At 39.6% G+C, this 27996-nt stretch overlaps 1 protein-coding gene across 7 annotated transcripts in view; it reads left to right on the top strand.

Annotated features, from left to right (window-relative positions):
- PRR16 (proline rich 16) overlaps positions 1 to 27996 on the top strand; it is a 150995-nt gene that overhangs the window by 98889 nt on the left and 24110 nt on the right. For 4 of the 7 annotated variants that reach the window (XM_021382403.1, XM_021382401.1, XM_021382404.1 and 1 more), the window contains exon 2: positions 2804 to 4137. In XM_021382403.1, coding sequence (XP_021238078.1) covers positions 2804 to 3547 — 744 coding nt within the window. In that variant the 3' untranslated portion in view covers positions 3548 to 4137. The remainder of the gene's footprint in view (positions 1 to 2803; positions 4138 to 27996) is intronic. The other 3 variants (XM_021382402.1, XM_021382406.1, XM_021382405.1) reach the window with 3 other exon arrangements.

Genomic DNA, 27996 nt, shown 5'->3' with positions numbered 1-27996 from the left:
GGGAGTATCCTTGTAGAAAATAGAGGGAAAAAAAGTTCTGTTGGAATAAACTAATTGCAAAACAAACCAAGAAATTAACGGATAGTATAATCTGATACTGTAATATAGGCCAATCTATCATCACAAGTAAAAGCTTTGAAATGCTCCTGTGTTGAGCATCCTTACAGATATGTCTTTTGTTCTGTCTTTCCTGTGGCTGTTTCGTGATTCCTTTTTATTTCTCTGCTTTTCAGTGATTTTCTTGGGATTATATTGCATCAACTCATTCTCAAGCAAACCAAAACACAACAAAAAGCCACACCTATTCCAGCAGAAGATTCAATAGAATACTTAGCCATGTGCAGACAGACCGTAATACTAACACAGATCCATACTAAACTTGAAGAAGGTTGCTTGAATTTATTGCTTAGTGCTTGGAACATGAGGTTTCTGTTGTTTCTCCTTTCATTTTGAGAAGATCTCTATGCCTTGTTTACATATGTCGGGCAAGGTGATGAATTCTTTCTCCTGTAAGCTCTCTTTCTTGCTATGATTCTTGCATTGTCTTAACACAGACGTAGTTTATCTGCCCTTGTTTTTAAATTTCTGAAAGTAGTTGCATGGTATACCCTGGAGGAGGTGTTTGATGGTAGCCAGAATTCTACCGTGTCCTGTGTCTTTTAGACCAACATTTCAAATCCTAGTCATTCGGTGAAATAAGTGTCTGGCTAAAATAGAAAATAAAATGAAACAAGGTATTGGGCTTTGAATTTTGAATAAATGAATTCTCTCTCATGGAGAGAAATGGGAATTTTTTTCAAAGATGTTTTTGCTCTTTATAGGAAGAAAGACCGCACTACTTTCTATAAAGTGAGTGAGTTGCTGCATATGAATTTTTACAGATTTAAAAATACACAACTTGCAGTTACAGCATAAAGCCAGGAATCTGGAGAGGTCTTTCATTCTATTGAGTTTTTAATATTAATTATTTATAGTTGTTTTTTTTTTTTTTTAATGTGGGCACAGCAGTTAGCTCAGACTTGAGCTAATGGAGTTTCTGCCTCCAGTAATAACTTTCACCATTTTTGTAGTCTACAATATGGCTGTACTCCCCCAAAACAGACTTCCTTTGAAATCAACAGTATCATGACAAAATTAATAAAAGGATGAAGTAAACTGAAAGGGGTGAGGAGGATCACAGGATGATGAGAGGCATGCGGCCTTAGGCCCTGTCTCCAGAACATCACAGATGCACCATGGGGACCCTAATCAATGGCGTGAGCTTTTGTTGCTGAAATGAAATTAACAACACTTCAGCTCCTGTGATTACTTCATGTATATCATCTGAAGAAACACTTAGTTCTTGTGCTGTTCCTTAGTTATCTTTAAATTAAAACTGGTCATTCAACTAGGTGATGAGTTAAAAGCAGTTTTCAGGAAGGGCTTTTTCGACTTGGCAAATTTTGGTTGCTTATACTCCATGTCCTATATAAAAGTGAGTAGAAGAAGGAATCTGGAAGACTACAAGAGATACCCCTTGTAGAAGTTAACAAAATGGAGGTATAAATGGTAGAGGAGATCACTGAATAAAACATGTGGGTTAATAAATACTTGTAATTTAGAAAACAAAGCTACTTTTCCTCTCTTCTGAAGCAAATGCTATTTCAGGATGTCAACGGTTTACAGGCTGGTTCGGCCCAGTTCGTGACAAATTGGGGGGGGGATCCACGGACCCACACCCCAGGAAAGGGAAAAGGGAAAAAGGGTAGGGAGATAGGCCTGAGAACAAAGCAGCAGGAATTATCTGAGGAGAAACAAACTAATTTACTAAATAAGATATGGGAATGCAAAATAACACAATATAATACAATATAATTACAATCTAAGCTAATAAATCCAATAAAATGAGAGACAGTGTCCAAAATTAAAGTAGGCCTTACTTTAATACCGACGGTGAGACGGCTGGGGAGCAAGATGCTGCCAGGACGAGAGACAGGACGAGAAGAGAGTGTCTCGTGATCTGCAAACAGTTTTATCTTTCGCTCTGAACAGAAATGGTAACAGAGCAGCAAAGTCCCCCGGGAAATGTAGTTCTCCTGAGGACCAGCTACCCAGAACTATCCACGATCCACGGAACTGGAGCACTAACTCTTTGACTCCCAGTACACTACATGATGTTATGATGTGGAATACCAATAACCAAAAATCATAAACCCATGACACAGGATTACTTCAGAGGATAACATTTATGTTATTTATATAAATAAATATATATATAACTACTATATATAGCTATATATATAGTATATATAGTTATAACATAACTATTTATGTTAAAAAATATTCAGGAAACAATGTGCCAAGCTTAAGATGGTAAATGTATAATAACACTGATAGAGGGATGCATATGTAAATCTAGATTGTGAGAAAGGTCAGAGCAAAAAAATACTCTGCAGCAGATTCATTTCAGAAGATGCCATGTATAAGCTAAAGTTAAATAGTTCGATCTCCTCTTGCATTGGAAGGTTTACTTCTCATGAGCAATGATATTGCCAAGTAAACCCTAGAGGGAAAGAAATGGAATTTCATTCCGGAGTGTTTCAGGATTTGTTTCTTCCGTATTCAGTTGTTGAGCTAGCAAACTACCCGTCCTTATTACTATTATTGTTACAATGTTTAGAAAAAAATAAAAATAAAAACAGCTTAAAAAATTGACAACTCGGGATCTGGGAGGGACAAAACTGCTTGCAGAGGGTACTTCTGTAAGCCTGTGCCTTTACTGGGGCATGCTTTTCTCACTGTTTTTGCTCTGGCTGTTGTGTAGGTGGTTGACCAGATCGACACGTTGACATCCGACCTGCAGCTGGAGGATGAGATGACGGACAGTTCCAAAACGGACACGCTCAACAGCAGCTCCAGCAGCACAACAGCTTCTAGCCTGGAGAAGGTGAAGGTGCGGGGCAGTACTCCGCTCATCAAGCCCCCTGTGCATCCCTCCGCTATCCTCACTGTGCTGCGGAAGCCAAATCCCCCTCCACCCCCTCCGCGACTGACACCTGTCAAGTGTGACAAGCCTCTGAGGCCATCTCCTTCGGCCAACCCTGTCAAAACTAATGGCACCCTGCTGCGAAATGGGCCCAGCCACATCCCAAATGGGGATTTGTGCTGTGTACCGAACAGCAATTTGGACAATGTTGCGATTCAGCCTCTAACTCATAGACCTGAGAAAGAGCGGTGTCCTCAGGCAGGAGCAAGAGAACGGGTACGGTTCAGTGAAAAAGTGCAGTATCACGGCTATTGCCCAGACTGTGATGTTCGGTACAACATAAAAAACAGGGATGTGCACTTGCACAGTGAGCCTGCCCGTGTTCTGGGAGCGCTGCCGCATCAGTGCCCTCCTCTGCCACCCCCACCACCTCCGCTGCCTCCATTTCCTCTAGAAAATGGCGGGCTGGGAATAAGTTCCAGTAACAGCTTTCCTCCTCCGAGACCTGTTACTGTGCCTCCACAGACTGCACCAAAACCCCAGAAGACCATCTTGAGGAAGTCAACCACTACAACAGTGTGATGTATGCCACTTTAAAAAAGTTTGTTTTTTCATATATATAAACATAAGTAGGTAATGAGCACTTTCTACTTGAGCAATAAAAAGACCCAGTGTATTACTCCCAGTGTATCCAGTGAAGTGGCATAAAAATCACATGGTAAGTAAAGAGAAGAATTTCCCTTTGGTCACCATAAAATGCCTTTATGGCTGAAAAGGATGCTGAAAAATACTCATGATTTAGCTCACGGGTTGTAAACTTCTGTTGCAGTTTCCTATCTGCAGCATTGTTTAAAAGAAAGTGGAAAGAAAGATCAGTCTGAAAATACAGAGTGGTGATTCCTGTTAGATTTCCGTCTGTCCAACTTAACGGAGTATGCATTGCTGCTGAATTCTGGGAAGCTTTCTGTTTCGAGCCACTGTGCTTTAAAATGCCATTTGAGAAAACAAAGTGGAGTGCCAGATAACGCTTTTGACTGAATTGTAGCAAAGACATTTTTCTCTGCCTGGTTGCTTGAGTGAAGGCACTGTGTGTGGAGCCGTTCAATAGGAAGCAATCACCGGACTTTCAGGCAGCTTGACCTTTGGTGAGGGAGTAAAGAAGTAATTGAAAGGTATGTTGACACGTCTTCACAAAGCAAAATGATCTCACAATTTGTTTCTCACTTGCTCAGTGTGCCACAGCCAGGGAAGACAGAGCTTTCAGGAGAGCAGGGACAGTCCCATTCAGTTCCCCTCTGTTTCCTCTGCTTCCCTCTGCAGAGCAGTGGTGATATTTTATCTCGTTTGTGTCTGCCATAGATGAAAGCAACACAGCACAGTCCTGCTTTTTTTACAAAGCTTTTGTCTGGTGCAAATCTCTTTTTGAAGGCAAAGAAAATTTTGCCTAAGGCCTTCAGAGACATCCACTTAAGTCATTTAAAGAGCTTTGAAGTTGAAAAGCTCTGTACCAATTACAAAGCATTAACATGCAAAACAAGATATTTTACATGCTATCACATTTTGATGGTGAACCCAATTAATATTCTTACTAGATGAAAAAAAAATTCCTCAGTGTTTTAAATTATTTTATGAAAGGACATTCTTTTATTCTCACAAAGAGAATTGTTGGTACCTAAAGTTAAAACCCATCTGATCAGTGAAGAAGATGTGATTATGAATCTGTTATGTACAAAAATTGTGCCTAATTAAGCTCTCAAATGGCCCAACAGCAGATGCTGTATAAAGGCACTATGGTTATTTTTCAGTTGAATTATAAAACATACTCTCTGGCTTGATCCAGGTTGGCTTCTCTAGGGTCTTATGAAAGAAAACAGTTTTTTTTTAATTTAAATTTCCATTTAAATGCAGTAATAAGAATTTAAACTAAAAGCCCATTGTCAAGCCATGCATGCAGTTTCCCTGTGTACAGATGGTAGTACTTTTACAGTATTTAAGCTGTAATAATAACAAAATTATAATCATAACAAAAATGTTAACAGATTGAAACCTGCTGAAAACCTCTGCAGTGAGCAAGGATTTTGTGTTGCGCAGATACTCATCTAGGGTCTGACGCTGCAAGTTATATTACTTGTATAAAAGTGGTGGAACAAGGACATCATCTCAAGTGCATAGTCATGAATTCACCAAGTGCTCCCCACTTTCTTTTCATGATGCACTTTGCATTCCGCATTGTTGGACGACATTTTGTCTTATGGGAGCTGTTGCCAAGTGGAGCCCAGGCAGGAGAAAGCAGCAACCAGTTCTGTGTGTGCCTGAGACCTGTGCTGGCTGGGTGAAGTTTCCATGGCATGGCTTCAGCTCATGGCTTCCCTGGGACATTGGAATATTACATTTAAAGTCATCAAAACAGTGTGGGGACTGATCCACGTACCTGCATTGCATAGGTACAGTTTCTATTCTAAAAAGAAGAGCTGGGCTGTTGTGATGACTTTATCACTCCTCTGGGGAGCGTATGCCAAATCTTGTAAATAGTTTAATAACTTTTTCCCTCTTAAGAGAGCTACCTCGTACAAGAACTTCTTGGATAATTCCAGTCAAGCATTCCATATTTAATATCAAATATTTGTGTCATATTAAATTTAGGAAAATAACAAAATAGTTATAGGAGAGACAGTATGCTGCGTGTCTTACCTCACTTGTGTCAGTGTTTCGCAGCATGGACTGGTCTCTGATGGCCATGCGAGTACTTCTCCTCTGAAATCTGTCCTGTGCTTGTCAGAAACAACATGCTGGTATCTCCAGGTTAGATGCTGTGCTGTATGGATGTGCTTCAATGTACATCCACGTTTCAGTTTCATTTGTTTTTATTACACTTCTCAGCTATGAAAATTTTAAGTGGCATCTAATTTTCAGCACTGGCTTTTGTATTCTTCCAGTTAAACTTCAGAATTTCATGTTCCGTTTTGATCTGCTGCATGTTCCATCTCTTACTTTGCCCCTTCTTTATTTTCCATTTCCCCAAGCCACCTTAGTACCCTTATGCAAACTACTACCCTTATTTGTGCATTTTAACAGAAAAAATGCACTGCGCTAAACAAAGCATGCAGCTTTTCAAATGCATTGCTGCTTTTGATCAGGAAAAAAAAAAGAAAAAAGCTTCAAAATGTGAGCGTTTTTTTCTGCAATGTTTGCTAATCCAGTCTTTCCTTAATGAGCCAACATGTTGCCTGTTTTCTGTTCATCGTGCTACCAGAGATGAACCTATTCTTCTCTTCTAATGAGATCCTCTCTGGCTTGTGTCCTACTGTGAGGTATTTTTATCAGCAGAACAATTTAATCACATTAACACGGCAGAACAAAATTCACATTAAAGCGGGTAAACTAGTAAAGCGTGGGCATCAACTTTTAACTTTTGCAGCGCTGTCTGGAAAGCTCTAATTAAAATGGTTTAAGAAATAATGCGGTACTTCATTCAGCTTGGAAGTGGTTTTTGCATTTAAATTAGGAATGTCATCTCTGTGAACCGTTTCTAAACACCTGTAACATACCGTGTTTCACTCGTGGGGAGAGCACAATAAACTAATCAGAGCCAGACAGCAGTGACGTGTCCTTGTAACTTCAAGGCATGATCTTTGGGATGATATTCAGTGTTCTGCACAGGTGTTAGTAGCTTGTATTTCTGTACTGAAATTTATGTTTTATATCCTGAAGAACTGAGAGTCCAGTAACAGTATTCAGAGCTTTAATGCGTATTTACAGTGCTGCTCAGCTTTGATTCCCCGGTGGTATTTGGAACTCTGAATTGTCTGGATCAAGTCATCTCAGAGGCAGATAGAAGCAGAATGTGTTTTCTATCAATTTAATTAAGGTGGCAAGCTTAGGGAGATGGAAATAAGCAGTGTAAATGGCTTATTTTGTAATAACCGCATTGATTAACAAGCAGCTAGGCCAGGGTTGCTTAGTAAGAAGGGAACAGGACGGTAGAATTAAGTCACAATCCATTTCAAGGCTCTCAGGTAAGACTCTTCAAAAAGACTGCTGACCTTTTTATTACTTTATAAATATTTCTCTCTTCTCTCTGCCTTCTGGAGTTGTTACCCCCTTCATCACAGATTTGCTGATCGTTGTCCATTGTCCACAGAAACAAGAAAAGACTCCAAGACTTCACCCTCCTTTTCTGATGATAAAATCAGTATTTTATTTGAAATGTTACGTGCAGTAGACAGAGGAGAGGAGAGTACAGCTCTTATATAGTTCCTTCACATGACTTGATTATTGGTTTTGAAGCAAGCAGAGTACAGTGTGAATTCTTTAATTACCAGAGGGAGTTGAGTATGCCCCCTGGACCTCCTCAGATCTCCTTGTTACTGTGTTCTAATGATGGCTTTTATTTCAGTGAAACCACAAACAGTAATTTAACATGTGGAGATATGGTCATGCTGTGACTGCTGCCTCTCCCTGCTGAGGTACTCTTAAAGTAGGCATGAATACTGGGCACGTATTTTTTCAGAGGCTGAGTTTCTCATTCCCAGCTTTCGTCCGTGTTGTGTTCCACACTTTGCCGGTGAGCCGGTATGGAAAATACTTAACCACTGGTGAAACACTGATGTAGTTTGGAGTTGTGTTTCTACATTTCAAACTAATAATAATAATAAAAGCATCAGGCTTAGAATGAGGTAAGATTGGGTACGTGAGACAGGCACAAAGGCATGCTCATGGTCAGCTGTGGTAAGCACAATTTTGGAACACCAGCTCAGAAAAATGCTTGGCAGCTCCTGTGTAACCACTCAGTATTTTTGGGGGCAGCATGTGGCACGTCACACCGCAGCCTGCCAGAAGTGCTGGCAGTGCTGGTGCAGGGTGTTGCTGTGCACTGCACTGCATGCAGGCTGCAGTTCAGCCTCATCTCTGTTGGGCAGCAGTTGTGTGGCAATGTGTTTCTGTTTAGTTTGTTTGTTTTAGCATGAAGAAGTAGCAGGAATTTTACTTTACTGCCTTTTTGGTGGTGGAGAATTGCCCAGAGGTGGAAAGCAAGGTTCTCCCCCAGTTTGGACTGTATGGACAGTATGGACTGTATGGACAGTATGGACGGAATACCTGTACCAGTCCATCGAGGGGGGCTCTGGGGAGTTTGTGCAAGTTGCTGACATTCGTGATCTTAAGGGATTTGGCATATGGCTCTTGTTATCTGATGCAGAAGCTGCTGGGGTAAACAGCCAAGCGTCCTGCTGCTCACATCAGCCTCTGCAGGTCTGGGGCTCCCTTTGTGTTTTCACAGTTGTTCATGAGTGGCAGAGTCCCAGTGCTTCGAAGCCCGTCGGGTTTTGAGAGGAAGTTGTGGCACACACACAGCTGCCTTTTGGGCTGTGTTATCCCAGTGTTGTTATCAGCAGGGGCAGTGGCTGTGTTACCTTGCTCTGTATTTTCATAGAATTGTAGAATTACGGTTGGAAGAGACCTCTAAGATTAAGTCCAACTGCCAACCCATCACCATCATGGCCGCTAAATCTCAGCGCTTCATCTCCGTATTTCTTCAAAACCTCCACGGGCAGTGACCCCACCACTTCAATGGGAACTTTCTGTTCCAGTGCCTGAGTTTGCTCCTCATTCTGAGAGCATTTTTCCTAATATCCAACTTGAGCCTCATCTGGCCCAGCTTGAGGCTGTTACTTCTCATCCTATTGCTGTTAGCCAGGAGAAGAGGTTGACCCCGACCTCGCCACAGCCTTCTGTCAGGGGGTTATGGGGAGCAATGAGGTCTCCCCTGAGCTTCCTCTTCTCCAGGCTGAACAATCCCAATCCCCTCACAGCTTCATTGCCCTCCTCTGAACACATTCCAGGGCCTCAATCTCTTTCTTGTAGAGAGGGGCACAAACCTGAACCGAGCACTTGGGTGCAGCCTCACAAGTGCCAAGTACAGAGGGACAATCACCTCCCTGCTCCTGCTTGACATTTCCTTTCATGATGCTGAATCTTTGGGAAATTTTGAGGCAGTTTTCTTACTGCTGAGATAAACAGTTTCCTGTCAGGTTATAAAAACAATGCAGGAGTCTCATATGCAGGTATGGGCAAGAGCAGCAAGAACCTTTTGTTTTTTGTCAGGGCTGCTTTTTGTTATTGCATAACTATGCATCTTTTGTGGTGTGAAAATATATGTATTTTTTATAGCAAGAAAGATGAGGAGAGACGTCAGGTCTGATCCACTAAGAAATTCAACGTTTATGAACTGCACCCAGTACCCACTCAATAGCAGTGCTTCAAAGAAACACTTCTGCTGCTTCACTGGGGGAAGATAAAGAGCAGAGCTGATGGTGCAGGGGTTCCAGAATTTGCTGTCTGTTCTCCTTTGCTGTGGGATAATTTTTTTCTTTTTTCTGTTATGCTGAAATATTTATGTGCTAAGACTCTCAAAGGAACAGAGCACAGTCTGTTTCGCAGTTGGCTGTAAATTATGTTCATAATATGAAATTACATTTTTATAAGAGTTTTCTGATCTCAGATCTATCCCTTGATGCTGTTCGCCTGAGTTTGTGGCTGACCTCTTTTGCGATCTTGCAAGCGATAAAAGGAGAAAAGCAATTAACATATGAAGGAAAAATAAAATGCAAATTATGAAAAAGAAGGAAGGATGTTTAAGTGCGTTCTTCTGCTGTGTCTGCATAATGATGACTGCACCAATCCCAGAGTTTGTTTTTAAGTGGGGTTATTATTACTTGAAACTCGATCTTGAATCATTTTAATTATGAGAAAGAAAAAGTCAGTCAGCAGCAGAACTTTTCATAGAAGTGTTTATTTCCTTTCCAGATCAGTGTTGCTAAGTAAAAGATTCTAATGCATGTCAATCTCCTTCCTTAATCGATTAACACATGAAAAATAGAACACAATGATAATATCTTCTTTATAAATCTGTCACTTTCTGTTTTTTTATTTTTGTTCTATTTTTTCAAATACAGCGTATGATTTTGTATTGGAGCACCAAATTACACTGCCTTCTTGCACCAAGGATTTACTATCACATGCTAAAATTGTAATGGATGATTGTTTTCTCTTGGATTCACAGTCTCAATGTGATCACGTGGTTCCGATTTGTATAGTTATTTTTGGGTCTCCAACCCACGTGAGTCAAAACATTCGGTTCAGCAGTCATTAAGAACGAATGGATGTTTACTCCTGTTATTGTTTTCTTTGCTCATTACCTCTGAATTAAGAAAAAGCCACAGGATCTTCTAGTACTATATAAAAAGCTCTGTGTACACTGTAAGTATGTTTCAGTTTCCTTCTGCTTTGTGAAAAAAAACAGTCCACAGTGACATTCACATCGGTAAACACTAGATTTGCAAATATTTGTTAGGAAATACTGATTTGTTTAAGATAATATGGAACAAAAGGAAAACCTCACCAATTCCCACAGTAGCAATTATTTACTCTTATGAGAAAACTATAGTACAGGACTTTCAAAATATTGTATAAAAAGTCATATGAAGAGGCACATGTATGCCTCTCCTTAGTAACTGCTGCTGCAGAAGATACACTTCTTTCCCATTTGCAGTACATCAGTTCATAGTGAAGAGATGTATGAAGATGAACTGGTCACAGCTTCCAAGTTTATCCATGTCTGCGTGAACCAGCTTCCTCACACCATGCTGTTAAGCCAGTCCAGGTGAATCAATACCAAGAAATAATCAGAAAGATTGATTTTGCTTTACATTCTTTGCATGTATTTTTTATTATTTTTTTTTAATGTCCAAGTCATTGTGGGCCTTTCTGTATCTGTAAGAAACAGACAGATAGATAGATCTACCTATCTATCTGTCTATCTATCTATCTATCTATCTATCTATCTATCTATCTATCTATCTGTCTATCTATCTGCCTACCTAAGGTGGAGACCTGCATGTCCTTGAGTCTAGTGCAGTGGGAACACTGAGTATAGTGCAAGTACAACTGGAAATAATGGAGCCAGGCTGTTCTTTGGAAGTGGGAGATGGCACAGCTGACCTCTATTTGAAGATTTGTTCCTTTTTTTTTAGAAGTTTCAAAGTACAGCACTTTTCAGAAATGTTCGTGAGTAAATCTGCTGATATCTTAACTTATACTATATTACCCAGAAAAGAAAGTGTTTGAAATGATCATCTCTATTTATCTCACGGACTAAAGAAAGCATTAAAAGTCACTTTGCTGTTCAGGATATAGCTGAGCAGTACGGGTGATATCCTTATTAAAAGTCTGTTCCTGTGCTAGGGCAGAAGGTAGAGAAACAACACAAACAGCAAAGTGGCCTGTAATGGAGCTTTTACAATTAGCTGTAGTTATCACGAGTTGCAGAATGAATTTAGAACTCAGTAATGAATGCATAGAAAACATGAGATTTAATAATACACAGCAAATAAACGAAAAATGTGGTTCAGTGCTTTAAACCTTGTCTTGTGGAAAAATGGAAAAGAGGATTGTAAAACTTTAGTCAAATTTTCATATCTCTCGGACCTGCCCTTAGGGTACAGCATCAACACAGTCCCCAGCAGGAGCGCTGGCAGGCAATGGCAAGCTTCTTACTGGACTATGTTCTGAGCCTTGCAGCAGTGCAAGACATGATGCTACATCAGCCTTTTAAGGGACATTATATCTCAGTATCCTTTGCATATCTGGATGGGTCTGCAAATCTGCGTAATAAGAGAGCAGAGTCTGAGTTTCCTACAGAAGACATAAACCCTACAATTTGCTCAGCCTAGGGTTTAATTCTAACAGGATAATAATGTGTTAGGTAATCTGAAAGTTTGGCTTTTGTACCTTTCGTTATCTTCTTTCATCTTTTTTTCTCCACAAATGCACACTAGCAAGAGGATAACATTGACCTCTCTTAATCTAATGCTGATCAATATTGCTAAATTTATTAGGTATGTCAATGAGAATGCTTATTATTCAGATACTCTCCATTCAGTTTTAGCTGAAAACACCTCTAATCAACAGTCAGTGCTATGAGCTGAGCACGGGAGCAAACAATTTTATTATGTCAGCCCACATAGGCTGTTGTTGGTGGTATGGCAGTTGAGGTTGAACCTTCCCACCACTTCAGCAGTGGTCACAGTGATGTGAAAGACAAGCCACATTCTGGATGGCCGTGCAGACTCTTCATCATCGCTGGCAAAAATGCATAGCTGGTCATGGTGACAACGTTGAGAAATAGTGTTTTGTAGCTGAGAATTTGCTCTATCAAATACTGTTATTGTGGTCTTTGTAGCGGTTGTAGTTTCCATGAAAATAAATAGGAAGCATTGCTTTCCGAGTGGCCTGTGTATTCAGCACAGAACTATTCTGTTTCAGTATAAAAAAGATTCACTCAACAGAGAACTGGAATTTAATATGGCCTGGCCTCTTGGCTTAGACATGGTCACATTAATGGCTGTACATTGAAGCAATGATTCCTAGAGACCTACTTCCTAGTGAGCAAGCACCAATACTGGTGACAGAGAGTGCCAAGATCTAGTGAGGCTGTTACTGGAAAATGTCCTTGTAGTTGATATTCAGAAAAAATAATTTTTAAAAAATCATGAAAAAGGCAGGAATAGTGACTTCATATTCTTACAACTTTCCTGGATGTTAAAATCTTTTTGATATTAGCTTAAGATATTGGAAAGTGTCTCACTCATTAACTTAATGGAAATAAGGTTTCCAACAGCAGAGGGCCCATTAGTATTATAAAAAAATCCGGGTACTGCTGTCCAAGTTAACATATCAAACTATGCATTCTTTACAGTGAGGCATGTAGCTGTGGAGCAACTTACACTGGAACGTATTTAATTCACACTATGAAGTTTATAAATTAAAATTTGACTTCTGCTAAAAGCAGTCCCACCATGTCTGAGGAAAACACTTTGAAGATCTACATTGGTGAGAAAGAGAGTAATTTACCCTAGCACTCCCTGTTAGCCATTAAAAATCAGATACGCCTTTCATTAAAAGACAGATAAGAATGTAATTTTCTGATGTTTACAGCAGTGCAATCTTGCAGTTGGCAAGAGAGATGGGAAAAAAAGCAGTTAAGCATGCAAGAAGCAATGGAAAATTTGGATTATAAAAGGCAGAACTTAGTGCAGAGTCTTAATGAATTTCTTCTACTTGCACAGTGACTTGCAATGAAGGAGCTGCATGCTCTTTATGGATATGCCCTGTACCTTTTAGGATGGTTACTTCAGAACCAATCATCTGTCTGATATCTGCGTAAAACCTGCAATGGATCTCAACCATAGTGACAAATCCTTTTGGCAGCCAGAGTGCTATTTAGCTGCATAGGAATCAGGCTCGAAATCAGCCTGTGGAAGTGAACATAGACAGATGCTCCTCAGTTCCCTGTGCTGATGTGATTTATGCATTTGACCCAGCGTTGTTTCTTAAGAATAACCCAAACCTATCCTCGCTGCTCATTCTTGTGCCAGTCCCTACCATGAATCAACCACAGACATTTTTGTGATGAGGCAGTGAAGCACATGGGAGACAAAAGATGTATTTTTGCAAAAAATACAAAAAAAAATGTTTTTTTGCAAGACTGGCAGTGCAAAGTAGGGTGTGATGTATGGACAGGAATAGGACAACTGGATAAATATTTTTTTTTCCTTTCCTTTTGGGCGCCGAGATTATATCCCTATTAAGTTAAACACAGACCTAATGATCCCTTTAATTAAATGCTGATACCTAAGGCTATCACCCATCAAACACTGATGTTGCATTCATTTCCATACTTGAAATTCTTGCAGCCTCAGTCATAATATGTTACTGAGAAATTAAAATATATCACTCTATGAAAGGTTTCTCTGAAACTCTTCAGTAATTTCGCCTCCTGGTGATAAACATGTGAAAATCAGCTCTGCTGATACACAGTTTTTAATATATAAAGTCTGTGTAAACAACTGAATTATGATCCTGAATACCTTAGAGACTGATTGTTTATTTTTATTCCTGAGGTGACCTGATTTTTAAATACAATAGTAGTATTTCAGCAGTATGTATAACTTGCAGACTTGTAATAACACATCGTTTGGGGATGAGCTCTGTACTATTTGAAAACTGTTTGAAACGGGGTTTTGCAGAAGCTATCTTACTTACACGACCATTTTCTTACAATATTACAAAGCCAAATTCTAATTAGAAAAATATTTTATTAGATTACGTTGAATAACTCACGCATTTTCATGAAAATGTCAGAGGAGAAGAATATTGTGTCTTAGTGGCAGGATGAGATGAGATGCCATTAGAAGAATACAAATGCAGTGTCTTCATCTGAATGCCAGTCATTAGCATTGGCTTTAACTTAAAACACGTATATTTACATTTTGCCTTATTATCATTTAGTTTTAAATTTCCCACTGAGGTCTACAAGCCAGTTATTCTAGTATGGAGTGCAAAATACAGAAAGCAACTGTTCCGAGTAGTTACAGCCTAGCCCAATCTGAGTTCAGTTCTGATCACAATCACACTTGAGACTAAATCTACTAAAGCTTTTTGCCATTTCCCCTTGAAGGTAACAGCCTGTACAGTCTGAACGGCACTGTTGAGTCAGAGATAGTATTAAACAAGGAAGAAGCTGAAGCTGAACAATAGATCTTAGAAGCAAAACTTCATATAAACATAAGACTCAACTTATACACTTTGTAGTGTTAATGCATTTTACCAGCGTTGTTCATTTTATCCCTCTTCTTTATACTGATGCTTTGGCTCCAGCTGTACAAAGACATATTTTTCAGTCACTTCTTTTAAGGTTGGGGAAACAATAATTAAAGTTGTAAAGAAATTAGAAATGACTCATTGATTTCTGGGAAGGATAATGCCAACCCAACAAGCTTCAGTGGCCATCTAACTGAACGCACAGGCTGAGGCAGGGAAAGTATTAGAAAATCATTTGCATATAGTAGTACCTCTTTTAACAGGTTTGTATCGCTATCATTCATTAACCTTACATGCAGGAGATTAATTATTTCTCTCTCAGACACGGAGTGAGTCTAAAATCTTGTTTAAGTGAATACTTCATGAGCTTTCAGCAACTGCATTTTGTATGACATATTTTCAAAGAGAATTTGATCTCTGTGTGGAAGCCTTAAAATGTCAGAAACACAAAGTGGAGATTTTTTTTAAATAGCGCTAGAAGGTTCTGGAACACAAAATAAAAGTATTGTGGGTAGGAAGGTTTTGTACTGGTTTTGTGTTCAGTGAGGAATTGCGCATTAGATAAACCAACCTTGTACCACGCTACACTATCAACACTGACTGGAAAGAGCATGAACTGTGGATCTGATCCCACTGTCTATGCTTGCAAGCAATCTGATCCCTCAGATTTGAGTCATGGGTTTGTGCCTTCATGTGAGAGATGCTCTCACAGCTGTGCCGGTGTGACATCTCAGGGTTAGCTGTGAGCCACGCACCCAACACTTGCACTGTGTAACCCGTGCACAGGAATGGAAGGCAGAGGAGTTGAACTGCTCTGCTCTTGGCCTTTGCCCAGGTTTTGCACTGTTGGAAAATAGTTTAGGGTACCCTGAGTGATCCTAGACCCACATACTTGGATGGACTGAGTAAGCACAGTGGATCCTGTGCTGGACTAGCTTTCACTGTTCTTGCATTGCATAACATTTCATTCTTTAAATACCACTAAATCTAAGGAACATAGAATTTTCTGGGTCTGTTCCAAGCAATGAAAGCTGGATGGTAATTAGAAAAGACAAAGTAGAACCATGAATGAAATCTCATAAGCACTGGCAGTGCTTGATATGTGAACTACATTCTATTCTAGCAGGCTAGATTCCATGCTTAATACTGTTTGCAGACCACTTGTGATTCCGGTTATTTGTTTTTGTTTTCTTTTGGTAAGTCTTGTATGCTTCCATCAGAACTGAGGGAGAAATTAACATCAAGCCCTTATCCTGATAGGCATTTTATGTTGATGAGAGGAACAGTTTATACTGGGTCTGTTTTCAACTGTATTACAAGTGAAATCAAACAAGCTGTTTATTCATGTTTTAATTTCATATAGTTATGCTTTCCTATTAATACTATTTAATATCGATAGGACTAAGTAGAAGGTACAAGGGAAATAATTTTTTTCAGAAACTTTCGACCTAATTCTGGCTTGATTACAAAATTAAATGTACACTCTTTTTTATGGTACAATAACAGAGGCTTTTCCAGATTAGAGCTGCTTCTTTCCTTTCTGAAGGAGGGATCTGAGGTCAAACTTGCTTTTTTTAATTTTGTTTTACAGGGTTTATTTTGTTTGTTTGTTTGTTTTTTAATATCTACAGAGGGACCTCCCAAGTGCAAGCAAAGTAAAACATGATTCTGAGTTGCAGTCAAGCGCAGTTGTTATGTGCTGCAAAAATGCTACAGTAGAAACTGAGTTTATGAACAATATTACATCGTTGCTGTAGCTAATTAGTATAGACTTAATATTCGGGTGCATGAATTAATAATGAATATAGCCTTCCTCACTGCTTTTTCAAAGTCTGGTGGTAAATGACAGCATGAGGAGGTGAGGAGAAGAACATATTTCCTGTCCTGTTCCCAGCAGGGTCCTGACAAAGGCAGGATCTCAGCTCTTGGGAGTACACAGCAGCTCATGTGCCGCGGGCTGGAACTGGGCACTTTACAGCTTGTTTTCTTGGTTTGGAGCCACTTATTGCAGTAACTTGTTTATCTCTAACCATCTGTTTCACGTGGTGTGCAATATTGAAAAGTTTGTCCTCTTTGGAGAACTTTTTGGTCATTTCTCATTATTTATTCATACCTTTCTAAACCCAAGAGTTTAAAGTGACTTGAGTTATCAAAAAATAAGAATTTTTGCCTACTCACTATTCATCATCTTTGCTTACTGTCAGAGAGTGTTTTGGCAGCCTCAACAGTACAGGTGCCACATTCATTTTACATTAGAAGCTTTCCTCAACACGTACAGTAGCAAGTATTTTGGCACAGTATTGAAATTATAAATGTGTTTTCTTTTCCCTAGCTATTATGGCATGCCTCTGTTTTCCCCAGCATTTTAGAATGCCACTTCAATAATTCATTTATAAAAGCCAAAGCTTCAACTTGAATAGAAGAGCTTGTTACTGTTTCAGACATTAAAAATTTAGAATAATCACATTTATGGGCACTTCTTTCTGTGCATATTTATACACAAAGGTGTAGAGCAAGAAAGTTCAAGTTTTTCCTCTTATTTTTTACTTTTATTAAGACATAAGATTTTACTGTATAATTATGATATGACTCTCTTTAATACCCGTCAGAGGTTATTAAGTGTCAGTTGTCTGGGCCTAAGACATTGCCAAGCATTAGAGTTGCTGAGAGGCTGCTCACTGCAACCAAGTGCCACATCAGACAGTAGGAAGGCTTTTCCTGGCCCTTCCCAAAGCTTCAAATCTTGATTTACAGCGCAGAAACTGAGTGGAAGAAGCAGACGTTATGCTGGCCAAATGACCATTGTTAAATTCAAGCCATGACTTTGCAGGGCCGAAAAGTGGAGACCTCTGGAGAAGTAAGGATAATTAAGATCAAGAAGCCATGATGGGAAGGAATCCCAGTACACAGGAAAGGTGGAGTCTGCAGTAGAGGTGAAGAACAGTGTGTGAAGGTTGAAGAACTGGCAGGTTCAGTAAGTCAAAAGGCATCATCACTGCCTGACATCCCAGTTTGGACTAGTCTTATAGGTGATTCTCAAGTGGTTTCTTCACAACACTTCTTACTGGAAGGCTGCTTTTTATATGAGATGATCAAGTATTTATCATATGTTGTTTTTCTTTTGAACACGTAAGGGTTGTGCACGGAGCATCATTTCCTCTAGTTCCACACCTGGATGTGCATGCTACTAGGTTGGTTGGTTTGTTTCTTACCTGGTGTTTTTTACTTTGGTTTTGTTGTGGTTTCATGGGTTTTGTTATTTTTCAATGTTTGGATGCCTATAATGCCTGTAAGTCCAGGTGGCTGACCGGGAAGTTTTTCTTCTGAACTTTTCTGACTACTATAACCTAAGAGCATTGCTTCAAATAAAAGAAGTCCAGCATGGAATAGGTAATCTTTGTTAAAATCCAGAGGTCTTCCCTGGAGTAAATAGAAATTTTAGAAGAAATACAGGTGCATCATATTGAACATGACAGTTAAGAGAAAATTGCACAGAAATGTCATTTTCAGAATGACAGAAATTAACCCTCTGAATAGACAAGGCCAAAACTATTCATAGAGCTAGTGACTATATTAGCTATATTAGGGATGAATCTGGCCTGCTGTTCTGATGATAGGGTATGGAGCTTGAAAAGGGCTTGAAAAAAGATGAATTGGAAACAGATGTCAGGAATTTTTAGAAACATGCATTTATGAAGTAGCTACTGGGCAAAGCAGTTGATGGAAAACACAAGGGAACAAGAAGCAGTGCAAGTGGGGAGTGGAGAGAGATATTTGATATCTCTTAGCTTCCTGATGTGAAAAAGATGTATCCAAGTGAAGTCAGATGTCCCTTGTGGTTCCTTCTATTCGCTGCCTTGCTGAGGTGCAAACTGTCAGAATTGAAACCCTTTTATTATTTTTGCTTAAAGTCTTACTTTGTGTATCAGGCAAATTACAGCAATTACAACATTGAGCATGTGCCAGGTAATTAGGTTTACAGAAGTCATTTCATAACTACTTATTGTAACTTCAGTTAGAAGAGGACTGTGCTTACAGGACTTCAGGGAATCTAACTGCTTACATAGCATAGTGAGCCAAAGTAAGTTTCCAATGCTGAGAGGCAGGTTATAGGATTATTTCTAAAGTGTACTTAACAATGACTACAATACATAATGCATCTCATATTGATAGTTGCTACAACAGTTGCAGTAATGAGATGGACTGGTAAGTGTCCAGCTTTTGAGTCTTAGGTATGAGTCAAACACGTGACTTAGTAATGTGGAACTTCCCACATGCAATCTGAAAAAGTGTGTTGGGGGGAGCCTTACCAGAAGAGATCTTACACCCAGATGCATGCATGCATGCTGATATGTCTGTACATGTAAAGCATACGTGTACCTTGAAAGACAAAGGAGGAGCTTCTTGAGATAGAATCTCTGCTACGTGCTCACATGCTGCAGAGATAAATAGCAGATTCTAAAGAACACATACATTCATTTTATATGGAAATGGAAAAAGGGTCTGGCTGCTTATTTAGGAGGAATTCAGGAATATGTCAGGGCCTGCAGGGATACAACGAGAAAGGCCACGGCCCACTTGGAATTAAATCTGACAAGGGAGTTCAAAAACAATAAGGAAGGCTTCTTGCAGCAAAAGAATGACTGGGGAAAACATGGGCCTGCTGCTGAATGAGATGGGTGCCCTGGTAATGGGGAACACTGAGAAGGCAGTGCTACTGAACACCATCTTTGCTTCAGTCTTTACTGCTAAGACTGCCCCTCGGGAACTGCAGACTATGGAGATAAAAGAGAGAGTCTGGAGAAAGGAAGACTTCCCCTTGGTCAGAGATTGTCTAGGCAAACTCAGCACACACAAATCCATGGGCCCTGATGGGATGCATCCATGCATGCTGAGGGATCTTGCAGAACTGATTGCCAAACCAATGTCTATCATTAATGAAAGGCCATGGAAAATGAGAGAGGTGCCTGAAGACTGAAAGAAATCCACTCCAGTCCTCAGAAAGGGAAAGAAGGAGGATCAGGGAACCTACAGGCCAGTCAGCCTCACCTCCATCCCTGGGAAGGTGGTGGAAAAACTTATTCTGGATGTCATCTCCAAGCATATGGAAGAAAACAATGTTATCAGGAGCAGTCAGCATGGATTCACCAAGGGGAAATCATGCTTGGTCAATCTGGTAGCCTTCATGTTTGTCATGACTGGCTGGATAGATGAGGGGAGAGTAGTGGATTTTGTGTATGTTGACTTCAGAAGGGCTTTTGACACTGACTGCTGTAACATCCTCATAAGAAAGCTTAGAACGTGTTGAATAAATGAGTGGACCGCCAGGTGGATTGAGAACTGGCTGGCTGTGAGAGCTCAGAGGCTTGTGATCAGCACAGAGTATATTTGGAAGCCTGTAGATAGTGGTGCTCCCCAGGCAGTACTGGTCCCAATCTTGTTCAACATCTTCATCAGTGACCTGGATGAAGGGATAGAGCCCACCCTCAGCAAGTTTGCTGATGATACAAAGCTAGGGGAAATGGCTGATGTGCCAGAAGGCTGTGCTACCATTCAGCAAGAAGAGCTGGGCAGAAAGGAACCTTATGAGATTCAATGGTGGCAATTGCAGAGTCCTACACCTGGGGAGGAATAACCACACGCGTCTGTACAGACTGGGGGAATGATCTCTGTAGCTCTGCAGGAAAGGATCTGGGTGTCCTGGTGGACAAAAGATTAACCATGAACCAGTTGTGTGCCCTTGTGAACAAGAAGGCCAGTAACATCCTGGGGTGCATTAAAAACCTGGCGAGCAGGTTGAGGGAGTTTATCCACTCCTTCTACTCTGCCCTGGTGAGGCTGTATCTGGAGTACCATGTCCAGTTCTGGCCTCCTTGGTTCAAGAAAGATATTTCTTCTAGACAGAGTCCAGCAGAGGACCACAAATATGATGAGAGGCCTGATGCATTTCTCCTATGAGGAAAGGCTGAGATACCTGAGACTGTTCAGCCCAGGGAAAGGAAGATTGAGAGGATATCTTGTCAATACTTAAAAATTTGTATCAACTGGATAAGGCCAGGCTCTTATCAGTGGTGCCCACTGACATTACAAGGGGCAAGGGTCTCAAACTGTAACACAGGCAGTTCCATCCAGACGTGAGAAAAATCTCCTTCACTTTAAAGGTGATGGTACTCGATCAGGCTGCCCAGAGAGGTTGCAGAATCTCCTTCTCTGGACATATTCAAAACCTGACTGCATGCTTTCCTGTGTAACCTACTCGAGGTAACCTGCTTTAGCAGTGTGTAGGGCTAGATGATCTCCAAAGGTGCTTTCCAACCACTGTGAGTCCATGCTTCTGTGATTCTGTGATACCAGTATTTCTAGAAGCAACGTTAAGTGACCTTATTCTCCATTCAACTACTGTTCTATTTTGAGATTTGGTAGTAAGATATAGGGACTTGTTCAGTTATTTCTTATTTTCACATTGGTTTCAGGGCTTTCTTTCATGCTAACCTGCATATAGGTGATACTGTCCATAACCATTATATTCAATTCTTGCAATAGTTTCTCCTTTGGTAGCAAGGCCACTATAGATAGATGTCATTGCTGCCAGTAGCTCATGATTAATTGTCACCAAGCTTAGATCACCAGCTGCTGGTCACCTGTTACACCATTGCAAACTCCTTCTCATTCTTTTTTATTTATTAAAATGACTTTCTTCTCCGACTGTCAATGTTGGCATATTTTGGATAAATAATCACATTTTAAAAATAAACCAGATTGTCAAAAGTGGGACTGAGATATTAAAATATGTCAGTCAGCTGCCCTAATTCTGTCCCCTCCCAGCTGCTTGTTTCACCCCAGCCCTTCACTGATAAGACCTAAGAAACTGGAATGGCCTTGGCTCTGCACAACACTGCTTAGCAATAACCATAAGCATCAGTGCATTATCAACATTGTTTTTCTCCTAGAACCAAAGCATAGCATCATACCAGACACCCTGAATAAAACAATTTCATCCTAGCTGAAACTAAGACCGGTGAGAATGTGTGAAATGGTTGGTTTTGGTTTGGGTTTTTTTTGGTTTTTTTTTTAGATAATGCTTCAAATTTGCAGCTGGGTCTCGACTTAAAATTGTGTTTACTGTATCCAAATTTCTTACTATTTAACTTGTGTTGTAGTAATCTAGTAGAAGGACAAGCAGCCACAGAAATACATCAGATATTTTCTATAGGGAATGAGAATTCTTTTGTAATGTCAATGGCAAAATGCATGAATGTATCACATGTATCATGGGCATAAACTCTGTGACAGATCTGTCTGTGTATAAATTAGGACCACAGATCCCTGAGAAGTTGAAGCCTAGACAATTCAACAGTATTTCAAGCCACTCTTTCTTAAATGGCATTTGAAACTACTGCCTCTAACCACATATCAGATAACCAAGAATGTAATTTGCCTGAGCTGATATTTCTACTTTACATTAGACAAGGAGAATTACATTTCAATCACTAAAATAGCAGAACTGACAACATGCAGCGTAACACTACACATGATTTGAATTTCTCAAAGCTATGAATATGCTGGGAGTGCTAATTCACTTCCAGAGGAAATAAAACCAGAAATACCAGATGTTCTGTGTGTGCATCGTTTGTGTCACTTTTCCAGTGTGCTACCGTGTCACTGATGAGATGGAAGAACACTGGTCTTCCTTACCTATGAGCTTTAGGCACGGACTGTTGCCATTGTTTGTGTATCTTCCCAGAAAGAGAAACCTTTATTCTGGAAGTGTGTTCCGAATACAGCCCCTTGGAATATTGCACACTTCATTTAAATGTGCAACAACAATGAAATTGCAGTTGAGCCACCATGAATCGTTCTAAAAATGCGGCTTGATTTTATAACAGTCACAACTTCAAGTCCACATGCTGCTCTATGGGCCTGAACATGTAATATTCACTCTGCTGTAAGTGCTGCCCAGGGTTTGAAGTCTCAAATCACACTTTGAACGGAGAGGTTACTGACTGTCTTTCATCATGAAAATCCTTTCTGCTGTAGAGTCTACAGTAAGTTTGAAGCTGTTGTCCTTATGTTAGATAGTTACAGCTGTGGCTCAGGGCAACCTCTTTAGACCTGTAACCAAATTCAGCACTCCCAGAAGAAGGCAGGAGTAAGGAGGACTGTTCACACCAATGGTGGATTTTGTCCAATAAACTGTAAGACCCTTCAGCTTCCCAACAAACTAAGTGCAGCTTAGCTCTTTTGTTATATGATGGAAAAGCCTTTTTGAGCTCTCAAAGATGAACTACTGCATCTTTCCTCAAGTTCAGATTAAATCATAGGATCACGGAATGGTTTGGGTTGGAAGGGACCTTTAAGATCAACTAGTTCCAACCCCCTGCTATAGGCAGGGACACCTCCCTCTAGACCAGGTTGCTCACAGCCCCATCCAGGCTGGCCTTGAATGCTTCCAGGGAGTGGGTATCCAGAACCTCGCTGGGCAACCTGTTCCAGTGTCTCAGCACCCTCACTGTGAAGAATGTTCATACCAGTTCTTCAATCAAACTGTTTTTAAAAGATCTTGTTCATTTTTTACTTCAGCCTGCTTTTTTAAAAATATTAAAGGCTTAATATAAAACTCTCTCCTCTAACAACTCTAGGAACAAGAGTGAATCCTATTGAAAATAAGATTATTAGGCAGGATTTCACATTCAGTAGTGCAAAATTTGCATTTCTGCAGTCAAAGTGAAGATTAATTACATCAGTTAAATGCGTACAAAAATATATGTGTTTCTACAGGATTTTAAGAAGTCACAACTTTAAAGAAGGTTAACTGACAGTAGCTAAGAACAATTGTTCAATTATCTTTTAAAAATGAATGCATTTGTTATAGACTCTGTCTGGAAGAGCCTATAGGAAGAGCTTATAATAGGAAAAGGGGACTAAACTGTGAAGTTGAGGAAGAGGATGTAAGGAATAAAATATTTTAAATATATTATAAATAGTTGAATATTTGTAATTATTTTTTATTATAAATATTAATTGAAACTAGCGACATTCCAGTAACATATTTCAAAATATTTCAAACAGAACATTTGAAATCCGAATTTTAAAGTTTTTACTACGTTGTCTGTTTTAACAGAAAGATTCCCTAAACAGAGCTGTCAGAGAAAGTAATCTTTTCCTGTTTAAAGAAAGCCTGCGGCATAATTCCTATATTTGAAACAGAAGTTTGCAAGCATCTCATGAAACTATGCTCAGAGTGTGGCACATCTGTATGTCACCACGAAGTCACTGGGAAGCAGAGGTGACCTGCTTCTTGGGTCTGGCTGCTGACAGATGTTGCATGAGGTAACCTGCTGCTCTTTCCTGACCAAAAGTATTTTGGCAATTCTGTGATCGGTTCTCCTCTAAAATGAAATCACTTATCAGGTGCTGGTATCCGCATCTTTGTGTAGTGTGTATATCTATACAGAGTTACTATCACATTTCTTTCACCATTTTCCCCTTCTGTCTTAGTAAATAGGTTTTATCTCAGCCCATGACTTCTGTTTTGTCCCCATCTCTCTCCCTCATCCCGCTGTGGGCGCGGGTAGGTGAGCAGCATACCAAAAATGAAAAAGACGTATAAATTTCGGGAACTAAGTCCACTTGGTAGCTTTGTTTTGCAAAGAAGCTCTGAAGCTGAACACGTTAACGGGATCTAGAATCCTTTCCGCACCAAACATCCATATTTAAAAGTCCCAGGAATAATTTTGCATCTCGCAGAGTTATTTTATTATTTATTCTTTAGAATTGACTAAATTCTTCAGAGGTACATTGCTCTAATCAAGTATTTTTTCCTTGCATTCTTGAGTGAATTTTACAGAAAGCTTCGTTTCTACTCGAAGTTGCATATAAACCACTAGGATATAGTATTGCAATACTGTGAAGAAAACGTGTTTGTGCCATATTATGTTTATGTTTGCAAAGATTACTTCTGCTTGTGGATGTTTGTGTTTGGTTGGTTGTTTTGCTTTTTATTTCCCTAGGCCCAAAAGTATCTAATGATGTTTAAATTCACTACCTAAGGCAGGAGAAGTTTTAAACAAAGAGGAAGGTATATAGCATAGTGAGCCGTGCTTTGACAAATCGTGGAGGGCAGGCGGAATACAGGCACGAGTGAAAAGAAGGACTAATGTCCTGTGTTTCAGCTCAGTGTGCTGCCAGGTGAAATATTAGTTCAGTCATAACTTGTACAAACACGTCAGCATTGGCAGAGAAGGCACCAAATAAACAGGTGCTTCTGATGGTGGAGAAAAGGAAAAGCAGTGTTTCTATTAGGCTCCTTTATCCATAGAGACGTTCCCCCATCAATCTAAAGGAGAACAATCTTGTAATCTGTGGAAAGCAGAAGAAAATCAGAGGACTGTCACTCCCATGAGATGAGTTAGATCAGTAGTGCTGTACAAACACTGAAACTTCTAGCTCCCTTTACTTTTTTTTACTTTTTTCAGAAGAGAAGTAGCAGCAGAGCATATCAAAACAACCTTTAGCATTTTTTTTCATAGAAACGTATTACTTCTGCTGTAAATGATTTCTTAATGCTCAGAGGTTAGCGTACTGTGAAAAGTAGTTGATGCATATGCAAGCCACGAGCTGTTTCAGATTTGGCTACCTGGAGAAACCTACATTAGAATTTCCTCTTGTGTGCAGTGGATCTGGAGTGTTTGGTCTTCACTTTCTTGAGTTGCTTGAAAAATGACAAGTAGGTTATGTATTTTCTATGAGCCTGAACTTCCCTCATAGAGATAAACTTGCAGACCGTTTCAGTCTTTCTTTCTTTGCAGTGAGTGTTGCTTGAAGTCATGTTTAGCATAATTCTTTTTCCTGCTCTAAGGACATCTGCTGTTAAGTGTATGAGTCTATCCCTTCACTGAATTCTTTCCACAACTGTTTCAGTCCTCCCATCACCACATACATCCCTAATCTTTTGGGTTTTCTTCATCAGTTGAAATGAAAACACTGTGCTGCTATCATTTGTGTCACTGTAATTTGTACCGTGTATCACTGTTGTTTATACTTTCAGCAGAGAGTACAACCATCAGAACTGACATTAGTTTTAACTAGTGACATTATCAGTACTGCTATAATTCAATGTTCCCTGAATTATCACATGATAGTATCTTTGAGCATAGTTGTGCCTTTCTTTGCATTTCTTAGTGCTTACAAATGTGAATTCTGTTGCTCCAGGATTAACTGGCAGCGTACTGTACCACTGAATTCATAGCATCAGTAATGTGACGTGTTATTGATTGGATGTGGCTTTGGAAAGGTGGCTACTAGTTAGGAAGTTGCATGGTCAAAAAAAAGGATGCTTTTATAGTGGAATATTTTTTGCATATAAGAAACATTTTGAGATTAAGAAACTTTGGGGGATTACCAGTAAAATTTTCATAGAGTATACTTCTGCCACGGCAGCATTCAAGGTTTGAATAAAATATCACGTGTCAGTTAAAAAAAAGGGCTCTGTATCTGCCCTTGCTGGAAACTTGTGGCCACGTAATTTCACATTTTAGCTGGTGAATTTTGATTCCATTCCTTTCGATAGCAATTCAGCATTTTTCCACAATGCTGGACAGGTACTTCATGAATATTAACACTGCATTCCAGTATCACCAGCAGATATTGTAGTCTTGAGTAACACAGGCAAAAGAGCAACATGGAGATGCTATGTGTTCTTTTTACAGATCAAAATTATTGTGTTTTTATTTCTGAAGTAACAGCAGATCCTTCAGGATAATTGTTCATGAAATTATTCATTTGTTTTTCATTCTTATTAGCCTTGCAGAGAGTGAAAAGCACAAGTGCATAAGATAATTCCAAAGCCAGATCACAAAATGTTCAGCTTAGAGGAAAGGTGTTGAACTGTGGTGATTAAATAACTGCAGTCCACAGCTCAGGCTCTTTACATGTTGTACATGAACACAAATAGGTGGATATTTTGTGAAGTCTCAAGTCTTGATTCCCAAATGTCGTACTGGCATGCCTTGATTGACGTGAAATCTTGTCTCTGATTACTTCCCTAAGCCAGAATCTTTTTTTAGGGGTACAGTTACTTGGAATACTTATCCAAAGAACCACCAGAGGCAAATATCTGGCATTTTCTGTTGCTCACTTCTGTAGGAATATGTTAGTTTATCTGTCTATCTGTTTAGTTATTCATGGTTCGATCAACCCAGGAGACCTCCTGAGAGTTACAAGAACTGCTTATCTGCCATGTATCTTACAAATGCTGAAGAAATTACCAATCAAAGCAGTCAAGAAGAATAGAAAATGAGGAGGCAATGCTATGAATGATTTGGGCTTAAGTCTGTAATGAGCCTGCAGAGTTGTTCTGTGTATTTTCTTGGGATAAATTACAGTGATTGAGTTAGGGCATTGTATGTGTCTATGTGAAAGCTGGTGTAGTTATTCTATCTGCCTGTTTTTATTTTACTTTTGGGTACTGCGTAGGTACTGCAAATATAAGAGAATGAGTAAAGATTGTGCCTCCAAGGGCAAGAGTGAAGGGCAAGACGTCTGGGCTACGTGGGTAGAAAATTTGGAATAAGAAGGAAACACCAGAGTTCTGTTGCTCTGATGATCTCCAAGGAGGAAGTGTTTATTAAAAGAAAAAAAAAGTTACTTTTCGAGAGTTGTTAAATTGCAGGAAGCTACGAGAAAGACCAAATGCAGAGCAAGGCTGGAGGGACACAGAAGGAGATATTCGTTCAAATCCATTTTCATTTTTATCCATTCACGGAATTTGGCTTTTTCCATATGTTACCTTATACCAGGTGTCCTACTAGAACTTTCTAGTTAAAAATTCAAAAACCTTGTGGTATTTGAAGTGTATTCAGTTTAAGGAAGAGGCTTTCAGATCCACCTGGAAAATTCATCCTATTTCCAATCCTGGTGGAGCATTTTTGCTTATAATTTGTCTGCTTAGTGCCCTAGGGCAGCAGTCAAAATCTTCTTGAGAAGCACAGTATCGTAATAGAAATGAGGAGCAAATCTTTTAGTACAATATTTATTTCTTTGTTTATAATCCTTTTGCATCAGAATCCTTCCATCACCTGCAGTGAGTCATTAGCTGCAGTCATGCTCCTTCTTCCCTTATGACTCATGCATTATTTTCTCCAAAAGTTACAGATTCAGCAAAACAAGTAGGCAAAATCCCATACTGAAGAGTCATTTGCAATTGGTGATCATAGTGCTGTTCTAAATAGAAGACTGGAGTTCAAGGCCAGTCACATAAGGGAAATGCACATTGCATTTCTCACTACTAGATTGATATTTTAACGTTTAAAATCTTTTTCCATCTCTACCTTCTCTTTTCTTTTCACTCCCTCTCTCTTCTACCTGCTGTCTCT

This window comes from Numida meleagris, unplaced genomic scaffold, assembly GCF_002078875.1.
Source record: "Numida meleagris isolate 19003 breed g44 Domestic line unplaced genomic scaffold, NumMel1.0 unplaced_Scaffold239, whole genome shotgun sequence".
Classification (NCBI taxonomy): domain Eukaryota; kingdom Metazoa; phylum Chordata; class Aves; order Galliformes; family Numididae; genus Numida; species Numida meleagris.
Note: the sequence above shows the minus strand (reverse complement) of the source record. Positions and strands in the feature narration are given on the sequence as shown.